Genomic DNA, 19,323 nt, shown 5'->3' with positions numbered 1-19,323 from the left:
TGTTTTTTCTTTTCTAAAATACAATTGGTCACATGTTGTGTTCCTCACAGAAAGAAACCAATCACGGTAGCTCCTCTCAAATGGGACTGATGTAAAAGCAGAAATACGTCCAGGCGCACTAACAAGCACAAGCAAGCTCTCCCTCTTTCATTCAAACAAAAAGCAGTAATGGTGACGGCAGGAGAAAGACAAAATTAAATCTCAAGATGTTATTATAATTATTCATTATTCCAGGTAGCTTTGAAAGTTGGATTGTTTTTATTGGGGTGAAAAATACAACATAATTCATGTATATATACTGCCTCTGAAGACAGAAAGAAATCTCAGTTATTTAACAGACTTGGAGAAATCCTTACAGTTGGCTTCAATCTGTTTTTATGCAGTGATTTTAATACAGTTACATCAGAAAATGACAATAACTGTCCTTTTTGTTTTTGATTGTATTTCTATGCTGAAGTTTTTATAGGTGTTTCTATAGACTTTGTGTAGCAGAGTGGTTCTACAAGCAGGTCAGTGCATCATTAGATGGTTTCAGAGATACAAGCTTCTGTAAATGCATCATGAAAACAATACAGCATGTACTGATATTAGAAAATGTACTTTGTAATTTGTACTTTTGAATACTTAAGTATTTTTATAAACGTGTACTTCTGAATACTTAAGTATTTTTAAAACCAAGTACTCTAGTACTTTAACTCAAGTAAAATTTTGACTGAGCAACTTTCACTTGTAGTTGAGTAATATTTGACCAGGAGTATCTATACTTTGACTCAAGTACTGGGGTTGAGTACTTTGTCCACCACTGGTTGTGTGTCTAGATAAAACTGACAGATGTTTCTCTGTGTTGACAGATTTCACCCTGTCGTCCCTACTGGAGGTATTCCTTAGCCGGGAGGTGAAGGCCGCCCCTCTCAGAGCAGGACAGAAGGCTGCGACAGATGAACAGAACGCTGGCAAGAGGTCCCGTGTTGGCAGCGGCACCTGGAAATCACGCCGGTCACGCAGGACAGCACAGAGATATTCGGTAAAGGATGCTCGGAAATCCCAGGTTTCTACCTCAGATTCAGAAGCCAACCCTGAAGACACAGCTGCACCTGGCCCCGGTGGTGCGAGGAGCCGAAGGTCGCATGGGTCCACCATCCGTGTAAGCTGTCAGCATCATCGTTCAGAGGCCTCACAGGTAACATCGACGTCCACCGCCACAGACACCATGAGTGCACCATACCCACACCCACGAGCCCCAGGGTCGCAGATGACGGACACCGAAACTCTGACAGACCCAGCTGCAATATCAATTTTCAACCGCATGGAAAACTCACCCTTCGATCTCTGCCATGTGTTGCTCTCTCTGCTTGAGAAGGTTTGTAAGTTTGACATGAGTATCAACCACAACCCTGGCCTGGCAGTCAGTGTCGTACCGACTCTGACTGAGATCCTGACTGAGTTTGGAGATTGCTGTGGTCCAGGGGGAGGGGGCGGAGGTGGAACGGGGGCAGAGGAGCTTGCTGGAGGCTGGACGGAAGAGCCCATTGCATTGGTCCAGAGGATGCTTCTACGCACCATCCTGCACTTAATGTCAGTGGACGTGAGTCAGAGTGAAACCCTCCCAGACAGCCTGAGACGCAGCCTGACAGACCTGCTGCGAGCCACCCTTAAAATCCGGAGCTGCTTGGAAAGACAGACTAATCCATTTGCTCCTCGGCCTAAGAAGACCCTGCAGGAGGTCCAGGATGACTTTTCATTCTCCCGCTATCGACACCGGGCTCTACTGCTGCCAGAGCTTCTAGAAGGAGTGCTACAAATGCTGCTGGGTTGCCTGCAAGCTTCCACGCCCAACCCTTTTTTCTTCAGCCAAGCGCTGGAGCTCATCCATGAGTTTGTCCAGCATCACGGTCTGGAGCTGTTTGAGGCCACAGTGCTGCGGCTGGAGGGACTCAGCAGGGCCAGGGACTCTGAAGTAGTGGGTGAGGCTTCAGAGAGGCTACGAGGTCTCATTGCAGGGGTCTTCAAGATCATCAGTGCTGTCAAGAAGGCAAAGTCAGAGCAGCTGCATCAGTCTGTGTGCGCCCGACGCCGCCACCGCCGCTGTGAATACTCCCACTTTCTGCATCACCACAGAGACCTGTCAGGTTTGCCTGTCTCTGCTTTCAAGCAGGCTGCTAGACGCAACCCCTTTGAAGAGGACGGAGAGGGCAAGGAAGGGATGGAGGGTGACGCAGTGCGTTACCCTGAGCGCTGCTGCTGCCTGGCTGCCTGTGCTCACCAGTGTCTGCGACTCCTGCAGAGACTCTCCCCCAGTGGGCCGGCTGTGCTGCAGGTCCTGGCCGGGGTGCAGGCTGTTGGAATCTGCTGTTGTATGGACCCCCGCTCAGTTGTAGGACCCCTGCTGCATGCCTTCCAAGCTCCAGGTCTGCGTAGTTACCAGTCTCACGTCCTCAGTGTCCTGGGCAGACTCATCCTAGACCAGCTTGGGGGAGGGCAGCCCTCAGAGAAAGCCAAGCTGGCCTCCTGTAACATCTGCACTCTGGACAGCAGCCAGCTGCCAGGGCTGGAGGAGACACTGCAGCACGGGGACCCTTCAGCCGTTTCTACCAGTCTGTGCTACCGCTCCCAGGGTATTCTGCCCAGTGGAGGCGGGGCAGAGGACATGCTGTGGAAGTGGGATGCTCTGGAGGCCTACCAGGAGCTGGTGTTTGGTGAGGACTGGCAGCTCAGCCAGCAGATAGCTGGCCATGTTTGCCACCTGACCCTGCGGGGGAATGCTATAGTGCAGTGGCAGCTCTACACACACATCTTCAACCCTGTGCTGCAGAGAGGGGTAGAGCTGGCCCACCATGCCCAACAGCTGGGGGTTTCAACTGTCTGTACTCAGGTCTGCAGCTATCACACGCGATGCCTGCCTGTGGAGGTCCTACTCGTCTACCTGCAAACGTTACCTTCGCTTCTCAAATCAAGGTGAGTGGTTTTACAGCAATTTAAGTCTTATTTCTTTTATGTCTTTTTTGGTGGTTGTTGTGTCAGTTGTCCCTGTAGTTTTGGACAGCATTTCAGACATTTTAAATTTTAAGTCTTTTAGGTAGAAAGCTGTGATTCATCTCCTTTTATAAATGTTCTTAAAGGTGCTGGGAATCCTTGAAACCACTTGAATTCTAGTATAGTGTTTTCAAGGTTTGAAAAGTGCTTGGATTTTGAATAGAGTGCTTGAAACTGCTTGAAATTCTAATTGCATAACCTTCATAATAAATCACTCTCTGACTGAAAAGTTAGCTTTTCATGTAAAGTCAGAGAGTGGGTTGTGCTTAGTGTGATCTGTCAGCTTTTGTTGACGCGGGCCCTGTGATTGAACAGTGAGTGGGAGGCTAACAGACGACAACATGCCAGGAGGTTGCTCTTTCAATGAATCTGGCTTAAAATAGGGAGCATTTTTAAAAAGGAAAAGGATTTAATTGAATTGAAGTTACTTGTGTATTAGTAATTGTTTCAGCGATTGTTTTTTATTGGCTCAGCCAGGTTATATTGGATGCCAAGTCCGGTTACACTGATGACACATTTTGAATAATTAAACTTTGTTGTGTTTTCCATTAATTTATCACCCCTCTGTAGAATTCTATCACAATTTTGCTTGTTTATAGCACAAAAAAACATCTGATTTCACATGAACCTGTCACATAAAGCAAACATAATGAGCCAGGACAAAGTTAGACACCTAATCCACTTGGACATTGTTTGTCATTAGATCTGTCTCTCCAGGTCATTGCTAATTGATGCTAATCCATAATTTATTACGGCTTTGTGGACTGAGTGAGAGATGGCAGACTCTTTATGTAACACTGTTATGAGCAAAGTAGTCTGGTAAAAGCAGACACTTGTTGTGTTTATCCAGATACATTTAACAAAATCCTGACAAAATTATCTGTAATATAATATTATAATAGTTAATTAGATAGTATCAGTTGAATATTGAATTCTTTTCTATTCTTTGAGACAATCTCACAGGTTTCACAGATTAAGCGAACATTGGATAACTCGTATGTGTGGATGTGTTTGTCTGTCCATGTGTTAACCCTGGCTACCTGTCGTGGTTGTATACCAGCTCCTACTCAATGCATGCTGGGAGAGGTTGAATCCCCTCGTGACCCTAAACAGGATCAGTGGGTATAGAAAATGGATGGATGGATGCTTTGAGGCGGTCTGTCAGCGGTGGGCTGATAGGTTTCCTCATTAAAATTCAGAGTAGGTTGTTCTGCTCTCTGCAGGTTTGACTGGCATTCAGAGTCTTCACAGCTGTGATGTCATCTGAGCCTCTTCAAAAGACACTTTAGAGACAATTTTAGGTCCTTATGATTATGTAAAAGGCATTATTACACAAGCTTTATATTCAGATAAATCTCACTTTTGGAGAGTTGTGTTCTGCCTAAATTTAACATCTTTGTTGTTTGTTTGTTTTTTACTTCTTGTACTTGTATTTCTCAATGCATTTTTGTTCTAACACCAAACTACTGATGCTCAGTGGATACTTGTATTTTACATACATGAGGAAGCTTATTAATATAATTGGTTGTACCAAGGATTCACATTTGATTGCATGTTTTAAATGAATGATTAATACATTATTAGTATAATTACTACTAAGGATGTTCCTGGTGACTGACTTCCCTGTGGAATGAACTACAATTTTTATTTAGACTACTTGACTAGTCTAACAGTAAGAAAACACACAGAAAACAGTTAAACTGAGCACAGTTCATTAATTGATAATGTAAAACATTGTCTGAAAAAATACTGTGTGTATTATGGGCCATTTTAAGCCATTAATCACAGTTTACAATAGCCAAATTATATTTTAATTGCTGCTGAAATGTGTGGCACTTTGCGCTTTATGTTATGAATATTGCTTTAGTTTAATTGTATAGTTGACTAATCACACACGTCCCTGCTCACTACGCTGCACAACTCTGATCAGTTAGTAGTCTGTAGTATTTGCTGGCTTATCATCTGTACTAAACTCAAAATACTTCCAAACAGGGCAGGGGTATTTTCCTTTTTTACTATTTAATCCTGTAGCTCAACGCACAGACGCCATGTTTCTCAGCTCAGCTGCGCTGTCTTGTCCACCGATACAGAAACTGACCTCTGGTGGAGTGTGCTGCACACTCAAATACATCACTTCAAAACAACATCTTTGAATTAGTTTAATAGAAAAAAAGGAGCGTCTGAATTTTTGACTGTATTAAAGATTATACCGTCAGGATTTCTTAATGGCATACTGTAATACTTTTATAGTACAAGCCTAGTAACTGATAAAGTCTATTGTAACATGCCAGTTAAGTGTGAGTAAGGCAAGAGCCAACACTTGTACGTCACGTAATCAACTTACTGCAGCTATATAACCATAATGTCTCATCAGTCATTGTTTGTCAAAGCAGCTCTTTATGCAGCATTTAATTGTCAGCAGGGTGTAAAATTAACTTGGTTGTCGACCGTCCAAATGGCTGGAAATGTTCAAATTTTACCAGCCACTTAATAGATTACCGTTGTGTTTATTTGGCTGGTGAGTGAAGCAAATCTCCAACCCACTTGCATATTTTAGCAGCATTTGGCTCGATGCTGGTGCCAGTTTTGTTCCCTGATTGTCAATATTTTTTAACACATTGGATTTAGTCTGTTTTATCACAATCGTACAACTTTGTTGAAACTTCATGTGGTGGCACACAAGGTTAAAATAATCACAGTGGTAGCTCAAAATGCACGGCTGGTATTATGAGTTCAAAATCTCAGCATGGCCTGAAGCATGGGAAATCAAATTTCAGTATTTACTGCAGAGCAAGTTCAGATTGATGACTTGCAGGAGGATGCTTAGTGAGCTTCTGAACAGGGTGAAACTATCCATCCTTGCATGTATTTCACTAGGTTAGACCATACGGCTCCATCTGGTGGGCCAATTATATATTTAAGTTGTTTGGTACAACATTAGGTGACACATATGTGAATGAGGGGAAATTCATCAATTGCAGTTGTATCATTTTGTTACTAAAGAATGGATGAATATTTTAAATCAAGTTCCACAGAAGGGGGAAAGGTTAGTTAAGTAAAGTTCACCTAGTGCACACATTGATTTAAAAGTATGGCAACAGGTAAAGATGGTGTTGCAAGACGACCTAAAAGACAAGTAATCCCCTCAAAGCTGTACTTCATCTTTATCATCTTGCACTGTTCATTTTGCTTCCTGTATAACAGAACTCCATATTTTCCAGATGAGAGTATTAAATATTCAGGCTAATGGATAGTCATCCTGATAGACTTGCACACCACTAATGAAAAGAGGAAATGTTCTGAAAAAGCAGAATTAATCAACTCCACATTAATTTAGACTGGAGAAAGGGTTTAGAATTAGAGACAAAATATGCATGTTTATAATCTATTAGATATATCTGTTTCATGCTCTGAGCTCACAGCTTCTACTGAACATCTGTTACAGATCCTTAACATACTCGGTAAACAATCCCGTGCTGAGATTAAAGTGTTTTTGTTCCAGTCAGTGTATAATGTTAGCACACATCTCTTGAGATTGTTGTTTTCTCTTACCAAATGTTGATTTAACCTTCACTGAGAGGTGACGAATTATTCTTTTAAGGTAATTTACCCTGCTTTGTAATAGCGTAATTTATTATTTATCACTGCTTCAATACCAGTAGTAAACAAATTTAAAAGGGGAAAATGTCAGCTTTGTTTTGATAAATAACGTATGATTCACACATAACTTTGACACTGTGTCACAGAAATGTGTCTTTGATGTGGCTCAGTGAGAAGAACACATTAGATAACAAAACAAATGCAGTATAATAAGTAGGAACCACAAATATAGCAGATGTGTTCATGTGCAATGTTAGTGTCCTTCACAGTTAATTTATCATGTTAATAGAAGTTGACTAATTTATTTAAAGGCATTGTTGTGCCCTGAGGGAAATTATATCTGCAGCCCGGTGGGAGGAAATGAAGAAAGTTTTGGAAGGAGTGTGACGGGTCCTGTGTGATGGCAGTGTTGCTGCTTTTATTTATTTATTCTTCTTTGATTGACTAGTTGTAGAGTTGGTTAGATTAGACCGAGTGGTGCCCTTTATTTTAATTGCTTGGAGAATTAGGACACTTTAAATGTGTGCAGTTCACATCTACGCTTTCTGTCACCATATTAACATTTTACTGAGAGACAGTGAGAGGTACATGCATAACTGTATTCTTCCTGGTTGTAATTTTTTATGTCTAAAACACTGTACATCTGTTATATACTTTTTTGAGTTGGGTATTTAGATTAACTTAGAGAAAACTCTGAGAAATCTGTGATTTATTCAAGCTTTTGGTGCATTTCCTGCCAGCAGCTAGTTGCTATAAAATCGAGGAAAACACACCTTTGCACATTATGGAATAATAATAAGGTGGGATTCTCTATCATGCTCTAACTTCCAGTACTGAAAAATAAAATAAAAAATTTAACAGAAAAAAAAAGAAAAAGAAAAAAAACTTATTGGAAAACACGAGACATGTTGGACACATCATAGAGAGAGGGAGTGGTGCATGTGACTAAACGTAACATCAATAAAACTCAATATTTCTTATAACTAAGTATAACTAAGTATTACTTCATCCATGAACATGATTTCAGCCACAGTCACCGTAGATAGATTTTCATCTGCAGTGGTGATTGTTTAGTAATGAAGACAAAACTCCCATGATCCCATGCTACTTCAGATGTCATCAAACATCCTTTGAGAGAGACCCCTAGTAGAAGAACTCACATATTGTTTGCTTAAAACTACTGCAAGGACCTTTCATATTTTGTTAATTTTGGAGCCCCATGTGGACAGAAGCCGCACTGTTTCCACCATGATGACCACAAAGTATAATGTCAAAATTAAGATTATGTGGAGAAAGATCTTTTCCTTCTTTTTCGCTGGCTAACACACTACTCACTGTAACTTTGTCTGGAAAAATGTAAATACAGGCTTCTTTCTTCTGCTTTAACAAAGAATATGATCTGATGGCGGGATTTAAGAATACTTTTGCAGAACTTGACAATCTTCTTGCGGATGATCTTGTTTGTTTATGTGGTCATATAGAAGCATCAGTAATAAGCTGAGGCTGTTTCATAACCAGTTAAAATCTCCTTGTCGTAGCTTTAAGTAAATGAATGTTAAAATGTTAAAAATGAATTGTGATTCTTGCCAATTCCTCATATTATATATTGAGTTTGTATCATGTTTACATCCATTTTATGTTTTGCTTCACTTAATTTCTAATATTTTATGTTACAGGGTGATCAGAGACCTTTTCGTCAGTTGTAACGGGCTCAATCAGGTGACCGAGCTCGTCCACCTGGACCAGACCCGCTCTTTGGCTCTGAAGGTGTTTGAGACTCTGATAATAGGCCCTGGACACCAGCAGGCTGACGGGGTGCTTCAGGAGCTCGAGAGTGCTGATGCTGAAGAAAGGGAGGCCCTCCTGGGCCTGGCTGAGGAACTGGGGTCCCGAGGGGCTGGAGAGGGCCCGCAGAGCCTCAGCAAGTTCTATGAAGGCCTAAAGGAGGCGTATCCTCGCCATAAGAGCCGGAGTGGGCAGGGCCGTGGACCAGGGCGCAGCCGAGCAGAGACCCACCTCCATGTCATCAACCTCTTCTTGTGTGTGGCCTTCCTCTGTGTCAGTAAAGAGGCCGATTCAGACCGGGACTCAGCCAATGACTCTGAGGACACTTCAGGTTACGACAGTACAGCCAGTGAACCTCTTGGCGGACGGCTGCCTTACCTGTCACCAGACAGCGTGGCTCTTCCATCCAAAGAGCAGGTACGACGCGCTGCGGATGTTTGGTCAGTGTGTCGGTGGATCTACCTGGCCAGCCCCTTGTTTCAGAGGCAGTTCTTCAGGCTGGGAGGACTGGACGTCTGCTTGCGCCTCATGGCCATGGTTATTCAGAAGCTCTCCTGCAAGACCAAGGATGGGAAAGCAAAGAAGAAGAGGGACGGTAAGGGCAAAGGCAGCCCGGAGTCCACAGCCCCGGCTCCCTCACTGGGACCGGAGGAGCCAGCTCATGATTCAACTGACACCCTCAGCACTGGTCCAGCTGAGGGGAAGCCCAAAGATCCAGCAAGAAAGCTTGAGGAAGAGTGGCAACTACAGAGTATTCGCCTCCTTGAGGCCTTGCTGGCTATTTGTCTACACAGTGCTAACTCAGCCCTGCAGAGGACGGAGCCTGAGCTCTCTTATCAGGTATGTAGTTTAATATCATATTGGTCGGTTATTCACTGAACACATCAACCACAAAAAAAGTAAACCGCTGTGTCTCTTCTCATCGATAGCTCCAGTCAGTGGAAGAGACCCTGTTTGAGGTGAGAGACCAGCTCTCTCGCTCAGGGGTGGTGAACTCTGACCTTGCTGTCCCTCTGTTTGACTCTCTCCTGAGAGTGGCCTTGGCAGAGGTGTCACCCGGTCCTGAGCCCCCTGAGGAGAAGCCAGACAGGGTGAGTCCTGCATTGGGAGAAACTGTGAGTGAAGTTACTGCTCCTTTTTTTTTTATATTCCAAAGTTTTTTGAGCTACTCGTGTGTCAAGAAACTAGTTCAGGTTATAGCCAGTCTGGTATCAGATACTTGATTCCTCTGCAGCTATAGCAGGTGCTTTTCATGCTCATCACAGTGTAAAACTCTTGGCAAAATGTTGCGCTACTAATCATTATCTGTTCTGCTGGACTGCGTCTATGCGGTGTTTTTGTTTACGTCTTATGTGTAAGTTATTAATGGCCCAATACCACTTCTTCATGTCCAATACTTATTCCATAAACTTGAGTATCTACTGTCTTTTTCCGTCTCTTGAACAACTAAGCTGTTAATAATACATTTGTATGGATGCATTTTGCTTAACCTGTCCATTAAAAAAACATTATGCTCGAACTGTGAAAAAAATATTCTGCTCCCATGAAGGAAAAAAAAACATAACACAACATTACTCTGTTATGCAATACTGCTGCTTGATATTAACTTTTCTCTCTTTCTCACGCAGAACTTTTAGCTGATCTTCAGCTTTTTTGATTGATCAGCATCATTGAAACATTAAAATTTAAAGACACTACAAGGAACGCTCATATTTTGTTGATTTTGGAGGTCCCTGTTGTCCACTTTAATAACTACAGATTACAACATCAAAAGTAAAATAAATTCTTTTTAACTGGCTAACATAATGCCTGCTGTAACTTTGCCTGGGAAAATGTAAACACAGGCTCTTTTCATCGAATTTAACTGAGAATCTGACCCGGTGGCAGGCAGTAATAACAGCTGAACAGACATGGCCACTCTTGTGATGGATGGTCTTGTTTGCTTATGTAGGTCATATAAAGGCATCAGTATTGAATTGAGACTGTTTCATAACCAGTTAAAAACTTTAAAGCTTTAAAATAGCTTCACACAGCTGACGTGATGCTGACAGGTTTCACTCATGTTCTGCCTGCTGTTCTCGTGACACATGCTGCTCATCTGTGGTACTTGTGACTTTTCTCTTGTTATGGCATCTAAGTTTTACATAATCACGTGGTAGTTAGGCTAATGGATCTTATAAGATTATAGTTTTTTACCATAATATCTGATCCGGTGTTTTGGGCTAGTATAAAACCAATACTGATATTGAGTATCGGATCAGCGCCATCCCTGGTGTAAATCCTCATATCATACTAAGAAATAGAGCTGAAAATCAGATTTAGATTTTCTTGACAGATGCTGTGATTGCAATTACGATTAACAAGAATGCTATAATTTTTGCATCACAATTTTCATTTTCCCTGAAAAAAAAAATAAAATTATGTTGATGTGACATTTGTTGGGGCCCTCTGTACCAAACAAACATGTTTTCTTACATCTGGAGACAGAGATTTGTTGACCAGGACAGCACTGCAGTACGTCATTATAATACTGCTTTGTCACATTTTTCCTTTGTTAAAAAATTGCATCTACTGAGATTTTGATATTGCACTTGGTCATATTACGATTTTGATATTATTTCAATTAATTGTGCAGCCTTACTAATAGGTACTCAGCCTCTACTGCCTGCTGCTCAGCATGCTCAATTTAATGTGCTGCCATTTTAAAATTAGTAACTAGGAGCAACATAGTGGCCTGTGAGTTAAGGGCGCTGACCATAAACCTCTGTTGCATGTCATCCCCATCTCTCTCCTCTAGTTTCCTGTTGTCTCTCTGCTTTCAGCTCCAAATATGGGCATAAAATGCCCACAGATAGTAACTAATTGCAATGAAACAAGGACCATTAAATTTCTGCTTAGTTTCACTGATTTGCTTGCTCAATCGCTCTGTTTTTGTGCTCTTTATTTTGTGCATTCCCTGTCATGGCCTTTCATTTAAGGCTTCTCATTACTAGTTTCAGCAGAGTGGAAAATGGGCAAATGCCGCTGAAAGTGTCAGACAGGGGTGACAGCTACGGAGAGTCAAGAGAGGTCACACAATTTTAAACAAGCATGTGTGACCGGAAAACAAACTGCATCCCTTTGTGTGCTATCCAAAGATATTGTGTAAGATTTCTGAGGATTTATCTGCAAAATATAGCAGAAATGGAATATAATATTCATGTGTTTTCATCAGTGTATAGTCATCTGAAAATAAGAACTTTTGTATTTTCATTACCTTAAAATGAGTCATTTATATCTAAAGAGGGCACGAGGTTTACAGCCACAACCATTTCTCCTGTACATCGGTCTGTTTAACTTATCTTTCAGTGTGCTCAATGAGCCGTTGTCAATTATGATCACGACCAATACAGGCGTTATCCATTCAGATGAATAATGGAAAAATACTCTAGTTGTTTTTTTCTAATTGCTTTTTTCCCCAGTGGAGTAAAGCAGATTGTGTTCAGTCACGACTTGCTGCGTCTTTGGCTGAACACCACGGCAAAATATACAGAGCAGTGGTGTTTATTTAGGAGGCAGCAGTACAATGAAAAGAAAAGCCATTTTCCATCCAAACGTCGTCAAGCGTCAGGGCGGCGGTGTGTGGCCAATCAAACTACGTTGCTAAGCAGCCGTTATCTGCCTGATGTACAACAAAACAGCAGACGTAAATAATGACAGCCCTTGTTTAGACTGAACAGTGGGAGCAAACACGAGCAAGCTACGCCTCATTTTGAAATCGCAACAGGTCACTGATTCTTTTATTGATTTTTAATGGACAGAAAGTTCCTTCCTCATAAACACATGAAGAACGAATCGGTTATAATATTCACACGCTGATTTCAGAATAATGAGAAAGACAGATGAGGGAAAAAACAGTCTGCCAGTCAGTCACAACAACTCCTGCCTCCTCAATAATGTCTCTATTGTTATGTATGGTGAGGTCTAGACATGTCGCTGCTTGACTTTTTACTGTTAAAGGAGATGAATGCAAAAAAAAAGAATAAAAACAGTGAAATGAAAGGTTTATTTGCAAAAACAGATTTCTCCACTTTTAATATTTTTCTAAATCAGTCTTTTTGTGTGTGTTTGTGCAATCCACAGAATAACAATCGCACTAGTGTCGGGTTGTTTTGATGAGATAACTCGCTCTCTTGTTTTTAAAATTTTCATAAATCATGTTTTTTTAATTGTCCACTCGAGGGACTATCAATCAAACTGGTGTTGGTTTATTCATTTGAATAATGGTGTTTATCTGTTTTTGCAAATTAACGCTTCATTTCTTCTGGCTCTGGCTGTCCTCACTGAAATCACGGCCCGCCTGGCAGTGGGTGCCTCCCATCTCACAGCCCTTAGATGTGTTTTCCTCACGTCTTAAAATGCCTGTCTGACTAAGCCTGTTCCAACACAGGAGGATTTAGCTTTTTATATAATAGATTTACCTATTTCCTCACAGCTTAGTTCTTTCTCAGTGAGCCCAGCAGAGTGTGATGTTCACTTATCCATTACAAGTATGCTCTGTGAAGCTCCAAGATTAGTCTTCCACCACAAAGTTTGTCCACTGAAGGACTATTCTTTGAAATCTAACTTCAGACACAATTGAATATCAAAGCTGCCTGGTTATTATGTTGAAAGAAATAGAGGTGTGTATTACTGTAAGCCTCTTCTTTGAACTAGTAAACGGTTTAGAGTTCGACTATTTACTGGAGTGTTTGTGTGTGTGTGTGTGCGTGTGTGTTTGCGTACGTGCACAGATGATGACTGACTGTTCACGTCAAGGAACTGGGCTGTGTGAGTGCAAGTCAGCTGATATTTGTCTTATGACCAAAATCTTGTATTTTTTTCCCCTCCTCATCACTTGAAAACATTTTGTTGGCAATTTATTCGCTGTATTAGTGGAAGGACCACCACTGGTCATGCTTATTAAATTTTAGCATAACATTTTTGAACTTTTTTTAAAGACAGGATTGGGTAAGCTCTTGCGAAATGAATCTTAATTTACCAACCGCTCGACAGTTAAAGAGATAAATGATCTTGTTTTGGTTGTCTTTCTCTCTTTGTCTCATTCATTCCCTCTCACTCTCTTCCTGTCAGAAGCTCCAGGTGCTGGCGGAGGGGGCTGCCCCGGCAGGTGATCTGTCTGAGGAGGTGGACGAGGTGCAGAGCTGTGGCGTCAAGCCCCCGGGGGAGGAGGAGGGCTACGACGCTGACAGCGAGAGCAACCCTGAGGACATGGCCAAGCAGGAAGAGGGTAGGTCCACACTTACTGCCACATCACACACACACATATACACACACGCACACTCACATTCCCATTTACTCCTCCTCTAGAATCCACAGCTACTGCACACACCTGACTGCTCCAAATAATAGTAGCTTAGGCTGGTTTAACATTGCCTGCAATGTTTGCCTTACCTTCAAGTCTTGTAACGATCCACTGCAGGTTCATTTTTCACCCTTTCTACTTCCTTGGGGTTATTTTAAGAAGGCTGTAAATCACTTTTACTTCAAGCGCTTTATCTTCTCTACCATTTGTTTTGTTTGGTAGTAAATGTCAACAGACTAATCTTGATGGATTGAGAGGTCATGTATTGCTCTAAACCTCTAAACCTGCTGATTTTAGCCTTGGGAAATCTTGCTTTTTCTACTAGGGTTGCAAATTATAAGCTCTTTCTTTAATTAAACAAAACCAAATGCGTTTTCCACCTTAATGAAAGCTTTATTTCCACAGCAACATATTGCATATTCTCTCGCAGCACTACATAGCCAGTGAAATGTATAAAAATGTAGAATATCAGATATCATGCAGAGTGCACTCATAAAAATAATCTCTGTTTTATATCAGGTCTTTATTTGATAGAAATAAATTAATTGATTACATTTTAGTTAATGGATCTAATGTGTAATGGCCAATAAATTATCATCCCTATCTCTCACTATTGAATTGAACGCATTGTTGAATTATTGTATGTTAACTGGATGATTTTACATTAAACTGCATCATCATGGTTTTTAAACAACTTGCAGTGTAACAAAACCACATCCTCTTTTGGTTTGCTATGGAGGATATTTGGCAATAACAAGTGGCTAGTTTTTATTGCATACATATGACATGTCAGAAACAGGCCTGAGGGCTCTTGTGACAGCTCTGCCACAGCTCTCCACTCTGGTGTGGCAGGTTAAGTACGTGGTCTTATTACACCCTTTTTACTGTTTCATCCCCTCAGAATGGAGTCATTGTTTTATGTTTTACAACTGCAGGCAACCTCAGCCTGTGGCCTCATGAGCTGGATCTTGTGACTCAAAGTCTGCATCAACTGGAGACTTTAACTTCCTGGAAAACGGGTCAATCTTCAGGGCTGACCTCATGCTAGAGAAATAAATAAATTGAATAACACCTCTCTGTCCTCCCTCTTAAATCAGCCACAACCCTGAAAATCCTGTCACAGACTAAACTAAAATCTATTGCAAATTGTTTTACAAAAACATATTTTTTGTCGCTTGATTAATTGGTAGTAGTTGTGCTTTTTAAATTAATTGTTCCAGTATTTAGTATTTGAAGAGTTTGTTGCTTGATTGACAGGTGTGGCCACTTACTCATCCTTCAGGCTTTCGTTTTTATGTCCAAATTAAGATTTCCTGGCTCCAGTAACTGCTGCCTCCTCACACTCCAATGCCCGACATCACACACTATGCATGTGTTTTTATGCAGAACACAGAAGTTGTTGGTCTGCGGCTTCTTTGATCTATACGTTTGTGTTATTGTGTGACCCCTGTGTTTTAAAAGGTAAGTTTGGATTCACAAAAGTCACACGATAACACGAACAGATCAGGGAAGCAGTAAACCAGCAAACTACTGATTTCACCAGTGGTGTCTGGCTGGTTTGGAGAGAGTGATATTTGGCTTATGTAACAGCAGTTTCCTGTCAGAAAAGGCTGTTTGACAGCAAAGTAAAGGTGTGAAAATATTCTTACACTTGAACTGACATAGACTTTCTTTAGTCAGATCAACAGATCAAGGCAGCGAAAGACCAGCAACCAGTGTGTTCTGTGAGGTAAAATCGCTGATTTCGCCGACAGAGAGTGTGTGATATTTGGCTTATATAACGGTGGTTTCCCAGTGGAAATTGATGTCTCATGGCAAATATTATTCTAAATGTAGTATACACTTAGACTGACACTGATTTTTTGTGTGCACCTTTTTCAGTGGCTAAAATATGTCTTCCTGCTGACTCTGTGCAAAGCAGTACAGCTTCTGTGCTAGTTCTCCCCTCTGCTTCTCCAAACAGCGGCCATATTGACCACCACCTACTGTAGCTAATACACTATTGATAAGTACCTGGTACAACCCCACTTGAAATAATCCAAACTATCCCTTTAACTGTATTTGCATTTTTTCTGCCACCTGTATTCAGTTAAAGATTTCGTTTCTTTTTCAAAACCAGAGCAAATACTCAGATGAAATGGTGGTTTGCTGTAATTACATCCAACTTCAGACCAAACACAAGCATCTAATTCATCGGTATTCTGCAAAATGAAATTGAGGTTTGCTGGGATGGCTGCCGGTGTGAGTGTTTGGGTTTATATTTACTGAAAGCAGCATGTATCTGGCTGTGTTAGATGGAGGCAAACTGTGTAGCTGTGCATCGGGAGAGAGAGCGAGGTTCATTAATAAAAGGAGGTCCCACGAGCTGCGTGAGAGCCTGCTGGGCTGCTCTCCTGTAAATCATGAGGGGACTCCCATGCTGCTCTGAGGCTGAGCACAGGACTGAGGCTAATTCATTTTTATGTGCTGCCTCCAGGATGGGAGGTTGGAGCTGAAGCAGGGGATGCCTGCGGATCATGAAGCTGTTTAAGCAGCACAGCCTGCCAGAGCGTGTCTCTGTGTTGGCACGTTTGGCTTGACGTTCATCATCTCGCGAGTCTCTTGTGTCCCTGATCATGTTCTGGTGTGTGTGGTTGTTCTCCTAGGAGTGAAGGTGGAGTCTGCGCTGCGTGAGTTTGCGGCGGTGGCTGACGGGCCCGGGCGTGGCGTGCTTCTCTTCCCCGAGATCTGCACAATGGAGCTGCAGCTTCTCGCCACCGGCTCCCCCGACCTGGAGGTTCTGAGTCATGTGTTCCACAGCCTGCTGGGTGCAGTGCACGCCAACCGCCGCAATGCTGCTTTGCTCTATGACCAGGTCAGACTGACCACTTCTTCCTCTTTCCTCTGTTCTCTCTAGTCTGTATTTGTCTTCCCTATAACTGACCCCCTGTTCTGGTCCTCACAGGGAGGAGTCAAAACCATCCTGTCTGGTTTTCACAACATCCTCAGCCAAACAGACCCCTCCTTTACAGGTTTGTTATTTCTTCTGGGTTATTTTTGTCTCGTCTCACTCTGTAGGATGTTATTCATGTGTGACATCCAGGGAAAAAAACTGGGTTCACTCAGTTTGCTGTCTGCGTGTGTGAGATTTTTCTTTCCTGCTGCTGACATTTCGACTGGGTCCTTGGGGTTCACACGTCATACTTAATGTGAATAATTTTTACAATTCTTGGGAAATTCAGCACCCAATGGATTGATTTAATATCTTTTTATATTATTATTATTGCAAAATTGTGTGCGCCGTGTTTGCAACTTTTTTTTTTCGACTGCTTTCTCCTGGCTAAAACATCACACAAGTATGGATAAAATTAATAATTATTTGAGATACAACTCTCAGATTCTGTACTCTGTATGTGAGATATTTGCTGCCAGCAAAGCAGGCAGTGGTGCTGTTTTGTGTTTTTGCCTGTGGTGTTCTGGTGCATGCCCAAGTGAAGGAAAACTGTCTACGTAATCTGCTCTTCATTGGTCTACATTCAGATTGCCAGACTGTGCTAATGGAGCTGCTGGTTGCCATGGTGAGCCAGCGAATCACGGCTGAGGAACTGGCTCTGTTGATTCGCCTCTTCCTGGAGAAGACCCCACCTACTGTAAATAGCCCTATCAGTCACTCAACAGCACACTGTTAGCTTACGTTCAGGGTGTTGACACTGATAGCTTGTGCTCACACTGTCTGCACATTCAATTTTCAGCAGCAATGAGAACTTATTCATAAGACATCCTTCCTGTCACACTCTCTTCTCACTTCTTGGTTCTTTAAAAGTCATCAACACATGATGCTCCCCCGGGCACTCTTCAGACTATATACAATTAACACCAGTGTGTGCAGAACAGATGTGATGCTACAAGTTATTACCACAGGTCTGTGTTTAATTGGAATCCGGCAGCAGACGTCATTAATAACCTGTCTCTAAGAAATAGGCTCCCAGAAGGGAAGGGAGGGGTTTATTTTTAACCCTGTGAACATAATGACATGTGACCTGTGGTTTCTGTCTGTGAGAATGAGACACTGCAGTGGCTACATGTCATTGTGTTGCTCTTTTTGTGCTGCTACTCAAGGTTTTCTGTTTAACAATGATAATAATAAACTTCATTTATGCAGCACCTTTCATACAAAACTGTAACTTGAAGTGGTTTACAGGAGAAAATAAATATTTTGCTACATCTTTCTTTATTACTATAATGTTGAGAGAGGGTTAAAATAGGTTTAATGTTGAGCTATTTTAGATGGATCACACTGTTAAAGCAATTAAACAGCTTAGTGAAGTATTTATGCCATTTTTCTTAATTAAATTTAAAGGGACAGAAATACACATTTTTCACATTGCTTTAGGTGCCATTTATTCATCCAGATTTCTTTGGTGTGAAAGTTTTGGAGATATCGGCCATAGAAATGTCTGCCTTCTCTCAAATATAATAGGACAAAATGATTGAAATCCACTGACTTTGTTGTTAGCAGTTTCATGTTAGAACTACTTTTCTTTCTTTCTAGAATCAACTGGAACTACTTTCTTTTCTGCTAGCAAGAAAGTAGTTCCTGGTCATGATTTTTGGAAAGAGACACTGGTTTTGTATTTTTTGGTGCTTTGAGCATATTGATATCTCAACTCACACCAAAACAGTCTGGATAGATAAATAGCACTACATGCAAGAGGAACAATATGCATTTTTGATTTTGGGGTGAACTGTCCCTTGCAAGCATGCAGAGGTAGCACATTCATCTTGAGTGTTGTCTTTATCAGATCTAAAATGATAAAACCCTTCTCACCTCCTGTTTGTTTTGTTACCTGCCAGGAGGTTTTACTGAAAGGCATCCTGCAAATAGTTGAAGCCAACATGAATATGGAACCTCTTCACTTCCTGACCTTTCCAATAATCCTCGGGGCCTCATCGCCAGGGGGGGTGTCCGCCGGCTCCAGACAAAACGGTGCTGCTGGAGGGAAAAGTGTTGGTTTGCTCTGGAAGGGCAAACTGTCCCCTGGACGCAGGGAGGGAGATGCAGAGTACCGACCAAGCCACCTTCGCTCTTCTCCCTGGTACATCGCTCCTCTCCACTTGCCCCTGGTGGGGCAGAACTGCTGGCCCCACATGGCCAGTGGCTTCAGCGCCTCAATGTGGCTGAGGGTGACTGAGCAGGAGGAGAAGGATGGGGACAAAGAAGAGGGTGAGACACAGATCCTTCATCAAGACACTTTTATGCCTGAAGTCCATAAATATTAACTTGTTTTGAAATTCTTTAATCATTGTCTTCCAGAAGAGAGCAGCCCTCCTACAGCTGAGTCGCACCATGGCTCCTCTCAGACTGGGACAAGATTAGTGGAGGAGGGCCTCATTCATATTCTGTCCATGGGCTCCAAAGCACTGATGCTTCAAGTGTGGGCAGACTTCTCTACAGGCTCTCTCACATTCAGGTGAGCTCCAGCAAAGACTACAGTCTCAAAGACGTCTGTGAAGAATGGTTACTGTCTCTTAAGTATGCATAGTTTATGGACCTTGAAGAGTTGTAATGTGTTGTTCCCCTC

At 42.0% G+C, this 19,323-nt stretch overlaps 1 protein-coding gene across 1 annotated transcript in view; it reads left to right on the top strand.

Moving 5' to 3' along the window:
- The window catches only part of lyst (lysosomal trafficking regulator), an 83,946-nt gene that overhangs the window by 27,562 nt on the left and 37,061 nt on the right, over nt 1-19,323 (top strand). Inside the window, exons 5-13 of the mRNA XM_084735229.1 lie at nt 852-2,955; nt 8,310-9,258; nt 9,348-9,533; nt 13,531-13,687; nt 16,408-16,616; nt 16,707-16,773; nt 17,282-17,391; nt 18,596-18,965; nt 19,056-19,212. Coding sequence (XP_084591355.1) covers nt 852-2,955; nt 8,310-9,258; nt 9,348-9,533; nt 13,531-13,687; nt 16,408-16,616; nt 16,707-16,773; nt 17,282-17,391; nt 18,596-18,965; nt 19,056-19,212 — 4,309 coding nt within the window. The remainder of the gene's footprint in view (nt 1-851; nt 2,956-8,309; nt 9,259-9,347; nt 9,534-13,530; nt 13,688-16,407; nt 16,617-16,706; nt 16,774-17,281; nt 17,392-18,595; nt 18,966-19,055; nt 19,213-19,323) is intronic.

Source organism: Lutjanus erythropterus, chromosome 14 (genome assembly GCF_056507025.1).
Source record: "Lutjanus erythropterus isolate fLutEry1 chromosome 14, fLutEry1.hap2, whole genome shotgun sequence".
In the NCBI taxonomy this organism is placed as follows: domain Eukaryota; kingdom Metazoa; phylum Chordata; class Actinopteri; order Lutjaniformes; family Lutjanidae; genus Lutjanus; species Lutjanus erythropterus.
This window is presented reverse-complemented; position numbering and strand designations above follow the sequence as displayed.